Source organism: Tiliqua scincoides, chromosome 9 (assembly GCF_035046505.1).
Source record: "Tiliqua scincoides isolate rTilSci1 chromosome 9, rTilSci1.hap2, whole genome shotgun sequence".
Taxonomy (NCBI): domain Eukaryota; kingdom Metazoa; phylum Chordata; class Lepidosauria; order Squamata; family Scincidae; genus Tiliqua; species Tiliqua scincoides.
The window spans coordinates 46,041,168-46,057,126 of NC_089829.1; the positions used below are offsets into that span (position 1 = coordinate 46,041,168).

The 15,959-nt window shown below is 48.2% G+C and overlaps 2 protein-coding genes across 3 annotated transcripts in view; one reads left to right on the plus strand and one right to left on the minus strand.

Annotated features, from left to right (window-relative positions):
• Positions 1-3,961: 3,961 nt before the first annotated feature.
• EXOSC6 (exosome component 6) lies at positions 3,962-4,813 on the plus strand. The gene has a single exon (XM_066637990.1). The coding sequence runs from the start codon at positions 3,962-3,964 to the stop codon at positions 4,811-4,813; it is 852 nt and encodes a 283-aa protein (XP_066494087.1).
• Positions 4,814-8,012: 3,199 nt separating this feature from the next.
• The window catches only part of LOC136660400 (RNA-binding Raly-like protein), a 28,318-nt gene continuing 20,371 nt past the window's right edge, over positions 8,013-15,959 (minus strand). For both annotated transcript variants that reach the window (XM_066637549.1, XM_066637548.1), the window contains exons 5-7: positions 11,691-11,804; positions 10,346-10,500; positions 8,013-8,359 (exon numbers count right to left, since the gene is read on the minus strand). In XM_066637549.1, coding sequence (XP_066493646.1) covers positions 8,321-8,359; positions 10,346-10,500; positions 11,691-11,804 — 308 coding nt within the window. In that variant the 3' untranslated portion in view covers positions 8,013-8,320. The remainder of the gene's footprint in view (positions 8,360-10,345; positions 10,501-11,690; positions 11,805-15,959) is intronic.

Consider the following 15,959-nt stretch of genomic DNA (forward strand, 5'->3'; position numbering starts at 1 on the left):
TAACCCAGGATCTTCACCTTTCTCTTTTTCCTCCCCCTTCAAAGCCACTCTTGATGGCTTTGTCTCCAAAAATTGATTAAAAATAAAAATCCCCATTCCTTTTTAGCCATTCCCCTTTTTCCTCCTGCCTCCTTGTGGGGGGGGGGGGGTACTCTGTTGGCTGCTATTGTACGACAAAAGGCACAATCCTAGCTAGGTCTACTCAGAAGCAAATCCCATTGTGTTCAATGGGGCTTACTCCCAGGAAAGTGGGGTTAGTATTCCAGCCAAACAGTCTCTAGGTCTCAGTTTGCATCAGTTTGCAATTAGCAGATACACTCAAAACAAAGTCGTCCCCTCCCTCAGCAAATTCATCACTTTCCCCCCTCTCTTTCCAAAACCTTCCAGTTGTGCTGCTAACAAACTCAAGGCACAATCCTAACCAGGTCTACTCAGAAGTAAGTCCTATTTTGTTCAGTGGGGCTTACTTTCAGGTAAGTGTGGTTAGGATTGCAGCCTCAGAGGGCTGGCAGCCATTTCTAGTGTATAACACCTTCATCCCCATTTTGGGGGTAACTGAGGTGAAGTGTTGTAACGGGAGCCATGGCCAATGGCCACAAGGATCAGGGGAGGCGCAAGCTAGAAAAGTTCAAGAACCACTGCCTTAAAGGAATAGGTAACAACCGAAAAGTTCAGGAAAAGCATAGGAAAACAACATAGGTATGCTCCATGTAGTGATGTTCTGGTGAACAACATACCATGTATCCAGCAGTGGTCCTGCCAAAAACTGGGCTGGCTTCCTGCTGGCTCAAACATTCATGTGCTTTCCATGTACTTTCTGTTGGCACTTTCTCCGGAAGGGACGTAGATAAGTGTTCCTTCCTGCTCCACAAGGCATTCTGGGTGTAAGCCAGCAGCCATTAGCAGTTGTCTATGACCAGCTCACCTAACCATGGGGTTAGCGGAATGGATCCCCATCAGTAGGCAGGGTGCATGCCTGTATTTTCATTTCCAAATGCAGCTATGACTTTGAGGACTGTGCAAACTGCTTACAGTTCCCCCTTGTCAAAAAAACTCCTAAGAAAAAGAAGCATCAAGATGGATATGGTTAAGTAGATGTGATTACTCATTTAAGTGGTCTGAGACAGAATCCTCAGCAGCCCAGATTTATCCTGTGCACTGAGAGGTAAGGCTATAAGCAGCAATGCTGGAAGTAGTGGGAAGTTCTGGTGCAGTTGAGGTACAAGTTAATCCTCCTGATTTAGGTCCATAAGGGGAGAGGGAAAAGCTATCCTGCTGTTTCTCAGAAGTCTGGACCACACACTGGAGCAGTGTGTCTCCTGTGTGGAAGAAATTTACTAGTCAAATTCGGTTGCAACCACTTAACCTTTATCTGTGCCCTGGTAGCCCAGGCAACCCCCCACAATGAAGCACATGAACTACTAGATCAGGGGTAGCCAAACTTTAAAATTTGGGACTCCTGGACATTGAACAATTGGGTAGAAGAGGAAATTTCAGCAGCTGCAGGTTGTCATCTGTGAGATGAGAAGCACCTGCTGGAATTCCCTCTTCTGCACCTTTGTTTCTACATAGTCTTGCTTTTGATATATTTGAAATACATCTAAAGCAACTTACAAAAAGTAACACTATGAAAGCAGGATAAATGGGTGATAGAAGCTTTTGTAAACTTTTGCCAACTTTGTCCCATCATAGTCAACTGGTCTTACTCCAGGGAAGTATGGACAGAGCTTTTAAATGAGAATAAAAAGGAACATAAACTGTGGCAAAAGAAATGTAAGAAGATGATACGGGAGGCCAAGAGAGACTATGAGGAACGCATGGCCAGCAACATTAAGGGGAATAATAAAAGCTTCTTCAAATATGTTAGAAGCAGGAAACCCGCCAGAGAAGCGGTTGGCCCTCTGGATGGTGAGGGAGGGAAAGGGGAGATAAAAGGAGACTTAGAGATGGCAGAGAAATTAAATGAGTTCTTTGCATCTGTCTTCACGGCAGAAGACCTCGGGCAGATACCGCTGCCCGAACGGCCCCTCCTAACTGAGGAGTTAAGTCAGATAGAGGTTAAAAGAGAAGATGTTTCAGACCTCATTGATAAATTAAAGATCAATAAGTCACCGGGCCCTGATGGCATACACCCAAGGGTTATTAAGGAATTGAAGAATGAAGTTGCAGATCTCTTGACTAAGATATGCAACTTGTACCTCAAAACGGCCACGGTGCCAGAAGATTGGAGGATAGCAAATGTCACGCCTATCTTTAAAAAGGGAAAGATGGGGAACCCGGGAAACTATAGGCTGGTCAGCCTAATATCTATACCGGGTAAGATGGTGGAATGCCTCAGCAAATATAGAATCTCAAAACACATAGATGAACAGGCCTTGCTGAGGGAGAATCAGCCTGGCTTCTGTAAGGGTAAGTCTTGCCTCATGAACCTTATAGAATTATTTGAAAAGGTCAACAGGCATATGGATGTGGGAGAACCTGTGGACATTATATATCTGGACTTTCAGAAGGTGTTTGACATGGTCCCCCACCAAAGGCTACTGAGAAAACTCCACAGTCAGGGAATTAGAGGACAGGTCCTCTCCTGGATTGAGACCTGGTTGAAGACCAGGAAACAGAGAGTGGGTGTCAATGGGCAATTTCCACAATGCAGAGAGGTGAAAAGCGGTGTGCCCCAAGGATCTGTCCTGGGACCTGTGCTTTTCATCCTCTTCATAAATGACCTGGAGACAGGGCTGAGCAGTGAGGTGGCTAAGTTTGCAGACGACACCAAACTTTTCCGAGTGGTGAAAACCAGAAGTGACTGTGAGGAGCTCCAGAAGGATCTCTCCAGACTGGCAGAATGGGCAGCAAAATGACAGATGCGCTTCAATGTCAGTAAGTGTAAAGTCATGCACATTGGGGCAAAAAATCAAAACTTCACAAATAGGCTGATGGGTTTTGAGCTGTCTGTGACAGATCAGGAGAGAGATCTTGGGGTGGTGGTGAACAGGTCGATGAAAGTGTCGACCCAATGTGCAGTGGCAGTGAAGGCCAATTCTATGCTTGGGATCATTAGGAAGGGTATTGAGAACAAAACGGTTAGTATTATAATGCCGTTGTACAAATCTATGGTAAGGCCACACCTGGAGTATTGTGTCCAGTTCTGGTCGCCGCATCTCAAAAAAGACATAGTGGAAATGGAAAAGGTGCAAAAGAGGGCAACTAAGATGATTGCTGGGCTGGGGCACCTTCCTTATGAGGAAAGGCTATGGCGTTTGGGCCTCTTCAGCCTAGAAAAGAGACGCCTGAGGGGGGACATGATTGAGACATACAAAATTATGCAGGGGATGGACAGAGTGGATAGGGAGATGCTCTTTACACTCTCACATAACACCAGAACCAGGGGACATCCACTAAAATTGAGCGTTGGGAGGGTTAGGACGGACAAAAGAAAATATTTCTTTACTCAGCGTGTGGTTGGTCTGTGGAACTCCTTGCCACAGGATGTGGTGACGGCATCTGGCCTGGACCCCTTTAAAAGGGGATTGGACTAGTTTCTGGAGGAAAAATCCATTACGGGGTACAAGCCATGATGTGTATGCGCAACCTCCTGATTTTAGAAATGGGCTATGCCAGATGCAAGGGAGGGCACCAGGATGAGGTCTCTTGTTATCTGGTGTGCTCCCTGGGGCATTTGGTGGGCCGCTGAGATCCAGGAAGCTGGACTAGACGGGCCTCTGGCCTGATCCAGTGGGGCGGTTCTCATGTGCTTAGCTGCAGCCTCGGAGCCGACGCTTCTCTACTGGGAAGGAAGCACCACTGCTCCCACGAGGCTTGCTCCCAGGGCAGTGGACGGGAGCGCAGCCCTGCTCGGAAGAGAGTCCGTGGGGCTGGGCGCTGCGCGGCGGGCCGGCAGAGGGCGCGGCGGGCGAGGGCTGCGGGCCTCTTCCGCCCTGCCTTCCGGAGCCGAGCCGCAGCCATGCCGCTGGACCACCGGCGCGTGCCGGGGCCGGAGGAGTCGCAGTCGCCGCTGCTGTTCGCGCGCGGGGGCGGCGAGGCGGGCGCGGGCGCGGGGGGCGTCCCGGGGCCGGCGCGGGACCCGGCGGCGCTGCAGCGGCTGTTCGCGCGCGCGGGGCTGCTGAGCCAGGCGAAGGGCTCGGCCTACGTGGAGCTGGAGGCGGGCACGAAGGTGCTGTGCGCGGTGGCGGGGCCGCGGGAGGCGGCCGGAGCCGGGGCCGGGGCGGGCGAGGCGCGCGGCCGGCTGGTGTGCGAGTTCCGGCGCGCGCCCTTCTGCGGGCCCGGCGCGCGCGGGCGGCCCGGCGAGCGCGAGCCGGAGCTGGGGCAGGCGCTGGCCGAGGCGCTGGGGCCGGCCGTGCGCCTGGCGCGCTACCCGCGCGCGCAGCTGGAGGTGAGCGCGCTGCTGCTGCAGGACGGCGGCTCGGCGCTGGCGGCGGCGCTCTGCGCCTGCGGGCTGGCCCTGGCCGACGCCGGCCTCGAGCTCTACGACCTGCCCGCCGCCTGCGCGCTCTGCCGCGCGCCCGACGGCCGCTGGCTGCTGCAGCCCTGCGCCGCCGAGGAGCGCGCCGCGCGCGCCCGCCTCACCGTCGCGCTCCTGCCCTCGCTGCGCCAGGTCGCCGGCCTGCTGGGCGCCGGCGAGGGCGCGCCCCCCGACGGCTGGGCGCACGCGCTGCGCCTCGCGCTCGACGGCTGCCAGCGCCTGCACGCGCCCCTGCGCCGCTGCCTGCTGGGCGCCGCCCGCCGCGGGGCGCCCGCGCCGCCCCCGGGGAAGGAGGAGCAGGAGGAGGAGGGCGCCGCCGCCGCCGCCGTCTGAGCCCGCCCCGAGCTGGAGCTCCGCAGCCTCCGCCGGTGAGCCCCCTTCTCCTCTCCGGGCACCCCCAGACTGGCTCCCCAAAGACTGGCCACGCTGAGCCTGCACTCCCCTCCCCGCCATTCTCCTGTCCAGGCCTGGCTGCTGGCTCTGCTCTGGGTCCGCGAGCCCAGGAGCTGGAGATCCGCAGCCTCTCCTGGGTGAGCTCCACCTCCAGGGCGCCCCAACAGTCTGACCAGGAAGACGCCAAGGAGTTCTCAAAGATTCCCCAAAGACTGGCTGCGCTGAGCCTGGACTCCCCCCATGCTCCCTTTATCCAGGGATGGCTCCTTCCTCTACGCTGGTTCGGTGCGCCCACCCTGGAGCTGGAGATCTGCAGCCTCTGCTGGGTTAGTCCCTCTTCTCCTCTCCAGAGCACCCTGAGAGCCAAACCAGAAGTACAAGGAGCCCCCCCCATCACCATCAGCTGAGCCTTCGGAAGCACCCCAAAGACTGGTCACGCTGAGCTTGGACTCCCCCCACCCAGGGGTGGCTCCTTTCTTTTGCACCCCACCCTCGGAGCTGGAGATCCACAGCCTCTCCTGGATCAGTTCCTCTTCTCCAGGGCACCCCAAGAGCCAAACCAAAAGGACACCAAGGAGCCCCCCCATCAACACTGTCAGAGCCTTCAAGGACTCCCTCAAGACTGGCGGTGCTGAGCCTGGACTCCACACAGGTGGTGGGTGGGGCAGCAGGTGAGGCAGAGCCTCCCCACTGGAGTCCTTCGAAAAGTGCCACTCCCATGTGAGGTGCACAAGCACCAACAACCCATGCGCAGAGCATGGAGAACGTAGTGCACAGGTTGAGAGTGCTTGTGCACCTCACACAGTGACAGCACTTTTCAAAGAACTCCAGTGGGGAGGCTCTGCCTCATCTGCCTCCCCACCCACTGCACATCCCTGGTCCAGAGGGGGCTTATTTCTCTCCTCTGTGTTGCTGCATCCAGGAGCTGGAGAGTTGCAGCCTCTCTTGGATGAGCCCCTCTTCTCTTCTCCAGGGCTGTGAACCACAGCCAGCTCCATCAAGAGAAAGTCTCCACAGTTCCCCGTTAGGCATCAGCCTTGTGTTTGGCAGCAGAACTGGCAACCCTGGAAATTTGGCTGCAGTTTTGAAGGGAAGCGGAGATTCAAAAGGTGCAGACGCAGACGCAGCATCCTGCAACAGACAGAGCGCACTGGACGGAACATGAATCTGGCCAACTAGACTATGTTCAAGAACTGCTTCATGAGCTTTGCTTTGTGTGTTGCTGTGACCCATTTAGAAAGAATGTTAAAAAAATATTTTGTTCTGTGTATTTTTATATATGGACTGTGTCAAATGAGGTCTCAGGGAAATAAGAAATGAGGCATTTTACTGCTGGTTGAAGTCCAAGGCCACGCCTGTTTTCAGGCTGGTGTTTCAGTGTGGGAATGGTTTCCTTTACTGACCCAAGAAAGCCACCTTTTGGCATGATCCTGCAATTTCTAGGTTTTAAAATGGAAATATTTGGGGAAAGGCTGAGATAAAAGTCTGTTGATCTAAATGGGTGGATTGCTTTCACCCTATTTCTTAACGTGTTTACTTGGAAGCAGGTCTCGTTGATTTCAAGGGAGTTCACATTTTGAATTAAGGCAGTAGTGAACAAAGCAAAATGTTGTCCTTTATTATATTTTTGTTTTGGTTTAAAAAGCAAGAAGATTGGCTGCATTTCCCCCCAAGGACCATTTCCATTTTTTCTTTCTTTCTTTATTTGATTGGCTTCTAGCATGTATCCTTTCACTACTTTTCTGAATCCTCCTTTTGCAGGCTAGTAGCCTCATACATTCCTTTCCTGGTCAACCCTAAATGGGTATCATTTGAAAAAAAAAAAAAACCACTGGTTTCTTCCTGCAGAAGTGAAGGGTGTGAACCAGTTAATCATTGTTGGGTCATGTTGTATGCAGAGAATGTTATGAGAAATTGTAGGCTGATTTTACAGTATTGGATATGGTTACTTCACAGTCTGCTCCTTAACATGGCCTGAGCTTGGTTCCATTAGGACCTGCTTTGTTATTGCAAGACTTGAGAATTTGTTCTTCGTGCTGAAGAGTTCATTGGTTACCTGCGGTAGGGTTTTGCTACAATTAAAAAGTAATTTTCACTTCTGGTGCTGATTTTTATTTCTTCTCTGTTTTTCTTACTGTGGTGTATAAAGTTTATATATGGAACTTTGGAATTGCTCTGGATTCAACTTAATGAAGCAAGAAAGTATTTTATGGGGGAATAATGGAGACAGTAAAACACCCTGTGAAAACTTGCAGGGAGAGAAACACAAGGTTCCAGTAAGGCAGAATTTGGTAGGGCTGAGAAAATAGCTTGATGTGAGCACCAAAACATAGAGCTAGCCCTCTGAAGTTCTTTTATAGGGCCATGAAGGCCTAATCCTATCCAGCACTGGTGCAGTCACAATGCAGCCCTGATGTAAGGGAAAAAAGTTCCCATACCTTGAGCAGGCCTCTGTGACTGCTTCCCCACCACAGGATGCAGTGTATGCCCCTTGGCACAGCTGCACTGGCACTGGAAAATTGGATAGGATTGGACCCTGAGGCTGTTAGGTACTGTTGGTGGAGCAGGTCTGCACTGCACTGACAGATTTCCTAGACCAGTTACTCAAGGGTGGTATAATTAATAAAATGCTTCCACCTTGATCAGCAGCTTTAGGAAGTTTGTGGGCATTGCACATGGCCTGGGAATGTCTACCAGATGTCAAATTTAGGGCTCTGCATTCTATCAGTTGGTAAAAAAAATGCTGGCATGATGGATTTGTTGTGCAATAAAAAAGCTGTCCTTCCCACACAAGGGCATTCCTGATTTTTTTGAATATTTGGAAATATTTGACTGTTCAAAGAATGGACTATCAGTTGCCTGTACAACCTGTCTTTAGCCGGGTTATGTTGAGTCACTTCTCCTGTAATTCTTGGGGTTTCCTAAGCCTCCTAACCTGAAAAAAGTACCAAATGAAGCACATTAGGAAGGTGGGTTGAGTCTTCAGAATTGGGTTTTAGATACAGCCTGATCTCCAGGTCCATGCAGGAGGGATACATTGGGGTAGAGGATCTCTGGTTTGATATGCAATAACCAGATTTGTGGCCAACCGAGGGCCCATGGTTGGCTAGTGAAACAAAAGCAACACATTCAATCTATATGAGACTGCTACTGCTTTATTTCTGCTGAATGGTGAGAGCTGGTTCAATGGTTGCATTGCCCGCTTCTCCCAGATTTTAATTTTAATACCAAGAACACCAAGCTTCTTCTCCCTCGACACGTCATAGGAGTTTCTCTCCGCCAGACCAGGAAAGGTGCTGTTAAGACCTTGATGGGCCCATTCTGCTCCTCTGCACCAGGTAATTGCAGGTAACGGATGTCTGTCGCAGCACCAGCTGGAGGCATTGAAAGAAATACAAACACAGGACAGGAAATGCTAGGCAAGGGGTGGCAGTGCTCTGGATCCTTTTACTGGCTGCCTTCTGGATCCAGCGTGTGATTTCTTGCCTGCAAAAAAGAAAAAGCAAGATGCTTTGTCTTTTTGAGTCATAACTCTGTAGTCTATTCAATGAACGTTTGCTGCTGTTGGCTATTTATGACATTGAAAATAATTTACTACCTGCAAATTTCAAAACTTAAAAGGCACTAAAGTGGTTTCTGTTATAGTAACTAGAATGGTGCCCCCACCTCTGTATACAGGCCAAGATTGCAGCTTTTTCTCTTGGTTTTAACTCACTGTTTTTCAAACCACTTGACCGCTAGGTCCTTTTCTAAAAGTACCGTACTTTCTGCCCCTGAAACTTGGATGAGATCGTAAAACTGGCAAAAGGAGCTGAAATAAGGGAGAAGTCGTAAAACTCCCCAAGAATGCAAAAGTGGATGAATTCCTGGGGAGTCTTTAATAATACCGAGCATTTGTATAGTATTTTCTGCGTGTGTTACACATTTCACAGTCATGTGACTGCTGACTCATGAATTCGATTATCTGAAAGTTCTGTTATCTGTGGGTGGTCCAGGGACGGGCCCCCAACTGCAGTCCAGTTGTACTGTTATCCCCATATTGCAGATGGAGAAGACTGAGGCTGATTGGGGGTCGCTTGCCAGAGGCCACTGGGTGAGTTCCAGGCAGAGATTATACTTGGACCAGGAAGTTCTGATCTGCAGTTCAGTCTGTGCTACATCAGCTGTTTAAACCCGATGTCTAGATTTTTAGAATTTTGCTTTGTTACAGATTCTCTTTATTAGCAAAAAAATAAATAAATCAGATGAGCAGGCAAGAGCTTGCACTTTTAACTGAAAATCCCACTTGACAAAGAATCATGTCAAGTTTAGTGCCACACAGGACCTGTGAAAGAATGCCTTTCTTAAAAAGATGCATGCAACAACACAACACAACATATAAAAACAAAGAGAACTGTATTTTCTTTAGAACTGATGGGAGTTCTCATGCACAAACGTGTGCGAGTTTACAGTGCAATCTTATGCATGACTATTCAGAATTAAGCCCAATGGGGTTAAATGGAACTTACTCCCAGGTGAGTAAGACCATGTTTCTGGTGTGGTCTTCAGTGCTCAAAGACATTGCCTACCCCGGTTTTAGAGGAGTAGGGACTGGATGGCAATAAGGATGGCCAAAAGAGCAAGGTCACGCTGTCCTGACAGACGGGAAGGGAGCAGTGGATGAACAGGTATGCAGTTGGATCCTTAATTCAAAAGCACATATACCATTCAAATATCTCAGTTCAAATACCATTTTGTTTTGTTTCTCACTGCATTGGGAAGGGTGGGTCTGTATCTTCAACCTCTGGGGAACATTAATATCACAGCCTGTTCGTCATCCTTTGATAACTAGTGGAATTATAATCCTCAAACAGCAGGGGGAAAGAGAGATGAGAGAAGACAGCAAACAATTCTCTCTTCAGTTCCTAGACCTGAAAGGCCTGGAGAAAGAGAGGGAGGGAGAGTGTTGGGGCATATAATGAGATGGAAAGCTACAGTCCTTGCTTAATGGGATTTTCCATGCCTCTAATTTGTAACTGAAAGAGCAGGAGCAGGCCTTGGCTAGCATCAGAACACACTTGGGAAAAGGCTGCCTTTGGCTTCATTAGTTCTAAAGAGCCCACAGCCTTAACCCTCTTTGGGAACGGTGAAAGGAGTGGTAATGCACTGGGCAAACTGGAGGGTGGCTGGCAGAGCGCTTAGGAAATACAGGGTCCACCCCCCACACCTCAGCTGCCTGGGAAAGATCCACCTTGTTCATTGGCCCAGTGGGCTTGGCCACTGATGCTCTCTGGTAACTCCAGGCAAGTATTTTCTGCATGAAATACTTTCTGGGCCACAAATGCTCTGGTCAGGTTAGACACTGCTTAGCTTTGGTGGCAACACAGCATCCAGAGGGGGGTGGTCCTGACTCTGCAAAGTAAGAAGAGAGATTACAGGTCCACAATTTCGCAGGTTGAGTTTAACGGCCCAAAGTCCGGCATGGTCTCTTACTGCCTCTTCAGTGTCCGTGCTCTCGTCTGCACTGTCCACGTCCTGCAGCGTAGTGCGGCCATCATTGGCCGTGCTCTCCTTCTTCCTTGAAGGTTCCCCTGCCGCGTATGAGGCCTCTCCGCTGGGTGGGGTTTTTTTCTTGCCCTCCTTGGAACCTATAGGAGGAGGGCAGTTCTGAGTTAGTAGCAGGAGGTATCAGGCTGACACAGTGGCCTAGCCCAGCGTTCTCAAACTTTTTGCACCAGAACCCCCTTTTTAGAATCAGAATCTGTCAGGACCCACCTGAAGTGATGTCATGACAGGAAGTGACATCATTAAGCAGGAAAATTTTTAACAATCCTAGGCTGCAATCCTACCCACACTTACCCAGGAATAAGAACCACTGAGTATCATTGTTAAAAGCATATACTGAGTATCCTGTTAAAAGTACAGATAAGAAACATCTCCCCAAATGCAGTCACATACCAGGGTAGCATCAAGCCTAATATATTAAAAATAAAATATTGAAATGAATGGGGACTCATCTGAAATTGTGATCTCATGAATGGGGACTCATCTGAAATGACCTACACTCATCTGAAGTGTAGGTCGGGACCCACTTAATGGGTCCTGGCCTACAGTTTGAGAAACACTGGCCTAGCCCGTTTGTTGGTTAGATTTATATCCACCCTTCATCATGGAGCTCAGTGTGGCATACATGAGATTCATATAGGCATACAGGTAGTCTCCCATCCACATACTGAGCAGGCCTGCTTAGTTCAGAATGGAGGCCACATCAGAAACTTTGGGACCCAGCTTGTGTACTGGCATGCAGGACTTCAAAGGGCACTCCAGCCCACAAAATTATGTGTGGCTTAGAAAAATCTGCAGAACAGACCCACAGAAACTAGGATTTGCAAATTTAGAAAACCCAGATTTGCAGTCAGAAAAGTCTCATTTCTATTCATTGAGCAAGTTACACCAACAATTATCTTTTAAATCCCATGACACCTGAAAGACTAGCAGATTCCCTGCTGCAAACATTTTCATAGACTAGAGCCCACTTGGTGAGGTTCCTTGTGCCAGGTATGTATAGTCAGCTGTTTAATTTTGTCCCTCCCTTCTCCGTGCTTCTTCTATTGTCTCCCTGTTAAGATGAAGATTGCAGGATGTTTGAAGCAGGGACACCAAAGTTTTGCTGTATGTTCCAGAGCAGGAACTTGTCTTTTTGCCCAAAGGTTCTCCATAAAGTGTTGTGCGTCAATAGATGGTGCTATCTATTTTAAAAAAATACATTGCAATAATAAGGAATGACCCTGGCATTTAAAATATGCATGTACGCACATACACACATATATCATGTCACCTGTGGGATACTCCCGTCGCTGGTCCATCCGATCCAGACTCTCCAGCAAGCTGTCCACCTGGGCTTTGATTTGACTTAGCTCTCCTTTGATGGAGTGCAGCTCCTCTGCTCGCACTGGAAGGAAAAGAGCATGGAAGCAGAGTAAGCTATGCTACTGTTGCCTAGCAGATGTCAGTGGGGTGGGAGGGGAGGGCTATATATAGTTATGCCTGTAGCTCATTCATCCTTCAGCCACTGAGGGGCAAACTACCTGCTACGTGCAACTGAGGGTCATGACCTCCCAAATTCTTACTGTTCTGTAAAATGAAAAGCATCCTCTGGCGGATGTGGCTTTGGGTGAAGAAGCAGTAAAGATATGACTCAGCTGGACCACTGCTTCAGCAGCTACACTGGCTGGCCATTCACTTCTGGTCCCAATTCAAGATGCTAGTTCTAACCTTTAAAGCCTTCCATGATCTGGGTCCAGACTATCTGAAAGACTGTCTCCTTCCATACATTCCAGCCTGCCCTCTTAGGTCATCTGAGGGGACTCTTCTACAAGTACCTCCTGTCCCAAGTGAGCAGGGTGGCAGCTCAGGGGCAAGCCTTCTCTGCAGTGGCACCACAACTATGGAATTCCCTTCCAGGGGAACTGAGAAATACTCTCCCCCTCATTACTTTTCAGTGAGGGCTGAAAACACCCCTGTTCCATCTGGCTTTTGGTTGCTGAGTAGCTATTCGCCCTCTGTGCCTCGCAAATACAGCTGTGACTTGACTGCTACCCAATGATATTAGCCCAATGATATTTGTTAGATTTCTTTCTGTTTTGGTTTACATTTCACTATATGATGTTAAATTAATGTTTTAATTCCTTGTTTGATGTTTTTCTTTTTACCTGCTGTGATACTTTGTACTTTATTATAAAGCTTTGTAAGCCGCCTTGGGCATTTGTAAGCTGCCTTGGGCATGGGAAAGGCAGGATATAAATTTCTTAGGCTGCAATCCTAGATGCACTTTCCTGGGAGTAAACCCCATAAGTACAATAGGACTTACTTCTGAGTAGATATGCATAGGATTGTGCTCTTAATTAAATAAAATAGTTTATTAAAATGAAGTTGCATTATTTGTATGGGAAACTATGAAGGCTGGTACCGAGATAATGAGGGACCAATTGAAACGATTGTAAGTTTGCAGCCAAAATATAATCTGGATAGTTCAAATCAATGCGTTGCATTGCCTGCCACACATTCTGTGCTGCTACACCATCCTGGGGTCAGAGGCTTCACTTTCCATGAGCAAAATACAGTGTAGATGTGATATGGTATAATGCGGCGAAGGGCATTAGTGCCAAGGAGCACCCCAGGCCAAGCAGAAGTGCACCCAGACACCAAAGCAGGGCTTATTCTAATATCCACTTGGGTGCATTTTGTGCAGTGGGGGAAAACTCATGCAGTGGAGACAAGGTTTTTGTGCAGTTGGGAATCTGGGCTTTGATAAGGAACGATGTTGCTTCTTAAAAGAAATAATGAGAAAGTAAGTTAAAGGAATAGGACATTAAGGCTGCAATCCTATCCTCACTTTCCAGGGAGTAAATCCCATTGAACACAATAGGACTTACTTCTGAGTAGACCTGCTTAGGCTTGAGTTCTAAGTTGATTACTGTTTCCTTTCAATCTTCATAACCTGATACTAATGGCAAATTATTGGGACCTACTTGATGAGTCAAAAGCATTTATTAACCCTACATAAAAATAGCATACAAAGGCATACAGCAGTTATATAGCAGTACAAACCAGAAAAGACTACATGTTTGTGCATGTCCCATATTCCTCTCACAGTGATCACGTCAGAATTTCCTTTGTTTCATGAGGACTTTATCATCACCCTCTATGTGGGGTAAACAGTGTTGCTTGCAAGCCTCCTTTGAATGGGAATTCATTTAAGCTACAGCTGTTCTCTTGCTTTAGCTGTGTCTGCTCTTGCTTAGTCATCCATAGGGGCATCGGTGCCCTAGGACAGGGGTGCTCAAACTTTCAACTTTAGGGATGCTGGACCTTTAACAAGTGTATAGAAGAGAGAATTGCAGCAGGTGCAACTTGTCATCCCACAGATGACAAGTTGCACCTGCTGAAATTCTCTCTTCTATACACTTGTTAAAGGTCCAGCATCCCTAAAGTTGAAAGTTTGAGCACCCCTGCCCTAGGATTCCATTTGTTGAGCAGTGACATATTGTGATAGTGAAAGGAGGATTCATTTTCTGCCTCAGCTGAGTGTTTGTTGTGGATTATGCTTAAATCCAAATGTCACTTCTTGTGACACTTGTACTGATGAGATGTTCAACATCAGCTGTATGAATCATGGGCTGCAATCCTGGGAGAAAGTCCCACTGAACTCAGAGGGGCTTACTTCTGAGTAGACATGCACAGGGTTGAGCTGCTAGCCACTCAAAAATGTACCATGAGTGTTGTCACATTTCTGTATTCTCTGGATAATGCCCCCTCCCCAAAATGGACCAACTAGGCCAATGTCACAATGCGGACATCACTAATGTTGTCAAGTTGAAGTATTGTCTCCTATTCTAGAGAGCAGCAGTCTCCTAACTGGCCCACAGCAAGTGCCAGGATCAGCTTTCTGGGCGTTTTATGGCAGGGGTGTACTGTTCTGCACCACAGCCTCCAGTTTTTGCAGCCAATCTTTGCACAACCTGGTGCCAGGTAGCTGCTTCCACTGCCCATCACCCCAGAAGACTCTGCGCCCCGATTTCCAGGGAAAGAAGCTGCCTGGCACAGGGTTGTGCAAAGATCGGCTGTGACAACTGCAGGCTGCAGCATGGAACAGAAGGCTTCACCACCACTGTGCCACACCTGGATGGCTAATCCTGGTGCACTGGATTTGGACCGCAGGCTGGGGTTTGGAGGCCTCTTTTCTAGAGAGTTCTGCCAAATCAAGGTCTGTATCTTGTGAGCTGTTTCCAGCTTTCTTGACATTGTCTAGTGCAGGGGTATCCAAAGTTTTTGGCAGGAGGGCCACATCGTCTCTCTGATACTGTGTCAGGGGCTGGGGGGAAAAAGAATTTACATTTAAAATTTGAATAAATTTACATAAGTTCACATAAATAAATATATTAAAGATGAACTTTTATGAATGAATGAAGGTCTTGCAATAGCTCAAGGCCTATATAAGGCCTTGCACAAAGCAAGGCTGGCCTTTCCTTTGCTGCCGCTACTGCATCACAGACATGAAACAGCAAGCAGTGGAGGAAGCCCTCATCCCACAGCTCACGTGAGTGGTCAAACAGTTGCCCTCATGCTGGGAGCAGTTATGTCAGGCCAGCGTGGGTTCCAACAAATCTCTGGAGGGCCAGAGGCTCATTGGAGACTGGGGGCTCCCTGAGGGCCGCACTGAGAGGCCTAGAGGGCCGCAAGTGGCCCCAGGGCCGGGGTTTGGGCACCCCTGGTGTAGTGGAAAGAGGCTTCACATAAGAGCCAACAGATGAGCATCAACTTCAATGCATTGAAGCAGACAATGCATACAGTGCCAGCATCTCTCCTATCGGGTACATACTTATTCTTCAGATGTTTTTGTATACGATGTACATACTTCATTTGTTTTTGCATCTGAAGATAAGAAAAACCTGGCTGGATCAGGCCAAAGACCCATCTAGTCCAGCATTCTCTTTCCCACAGAAGCTACTAGTTGCCGCTGGGAAGGCTGTTTCTTGCATCTTCATTAGTGTGCAGAAGGAGGGATTCAACACTGCCTGCTAGTCTTTTACTGGCCTTGGCTGTTAGAGGTGGGAGAAAGCAGCTTTATTTTTTCACGAATTTTGTGTTTTCTAAAGTTAGAAATGCAGAAAGCGGTTAGTTTTTTTTATTCAAAATTTACATTATACTTATAAATTATAATCACCTTTAAAGTGTACTAGGTAGGTGATATAGGTGGTATAGTGTCAGCAGATGCAGCCACAGTCATTACCCATGCACCCCTCCCAATTATATATTAAAAATCAAAAGGTTTTATTTTTTCACATTTGGTTTTTTTTTTTTCTTTACAAAAAATGAGACACGCAGAAAGTGTTTTTAGTTCAGTATCACCATTTTCTCCCACCTCCAGCTATTGCTTATCCCAGACAGGAAACCTGTGTTGTTTCCGAAGGTGTCAAGGCTGAGAGTTGGAATGCTTGAATGCTTCTGCTGTGGTAGGACTGTTCCAAATGCTTGTCTTGAAATTAGGCTTAGGTTCTTTTGCAATAGGGGTGTTTGAGTCCTCTCTGAGAACAATTTTGCTGTG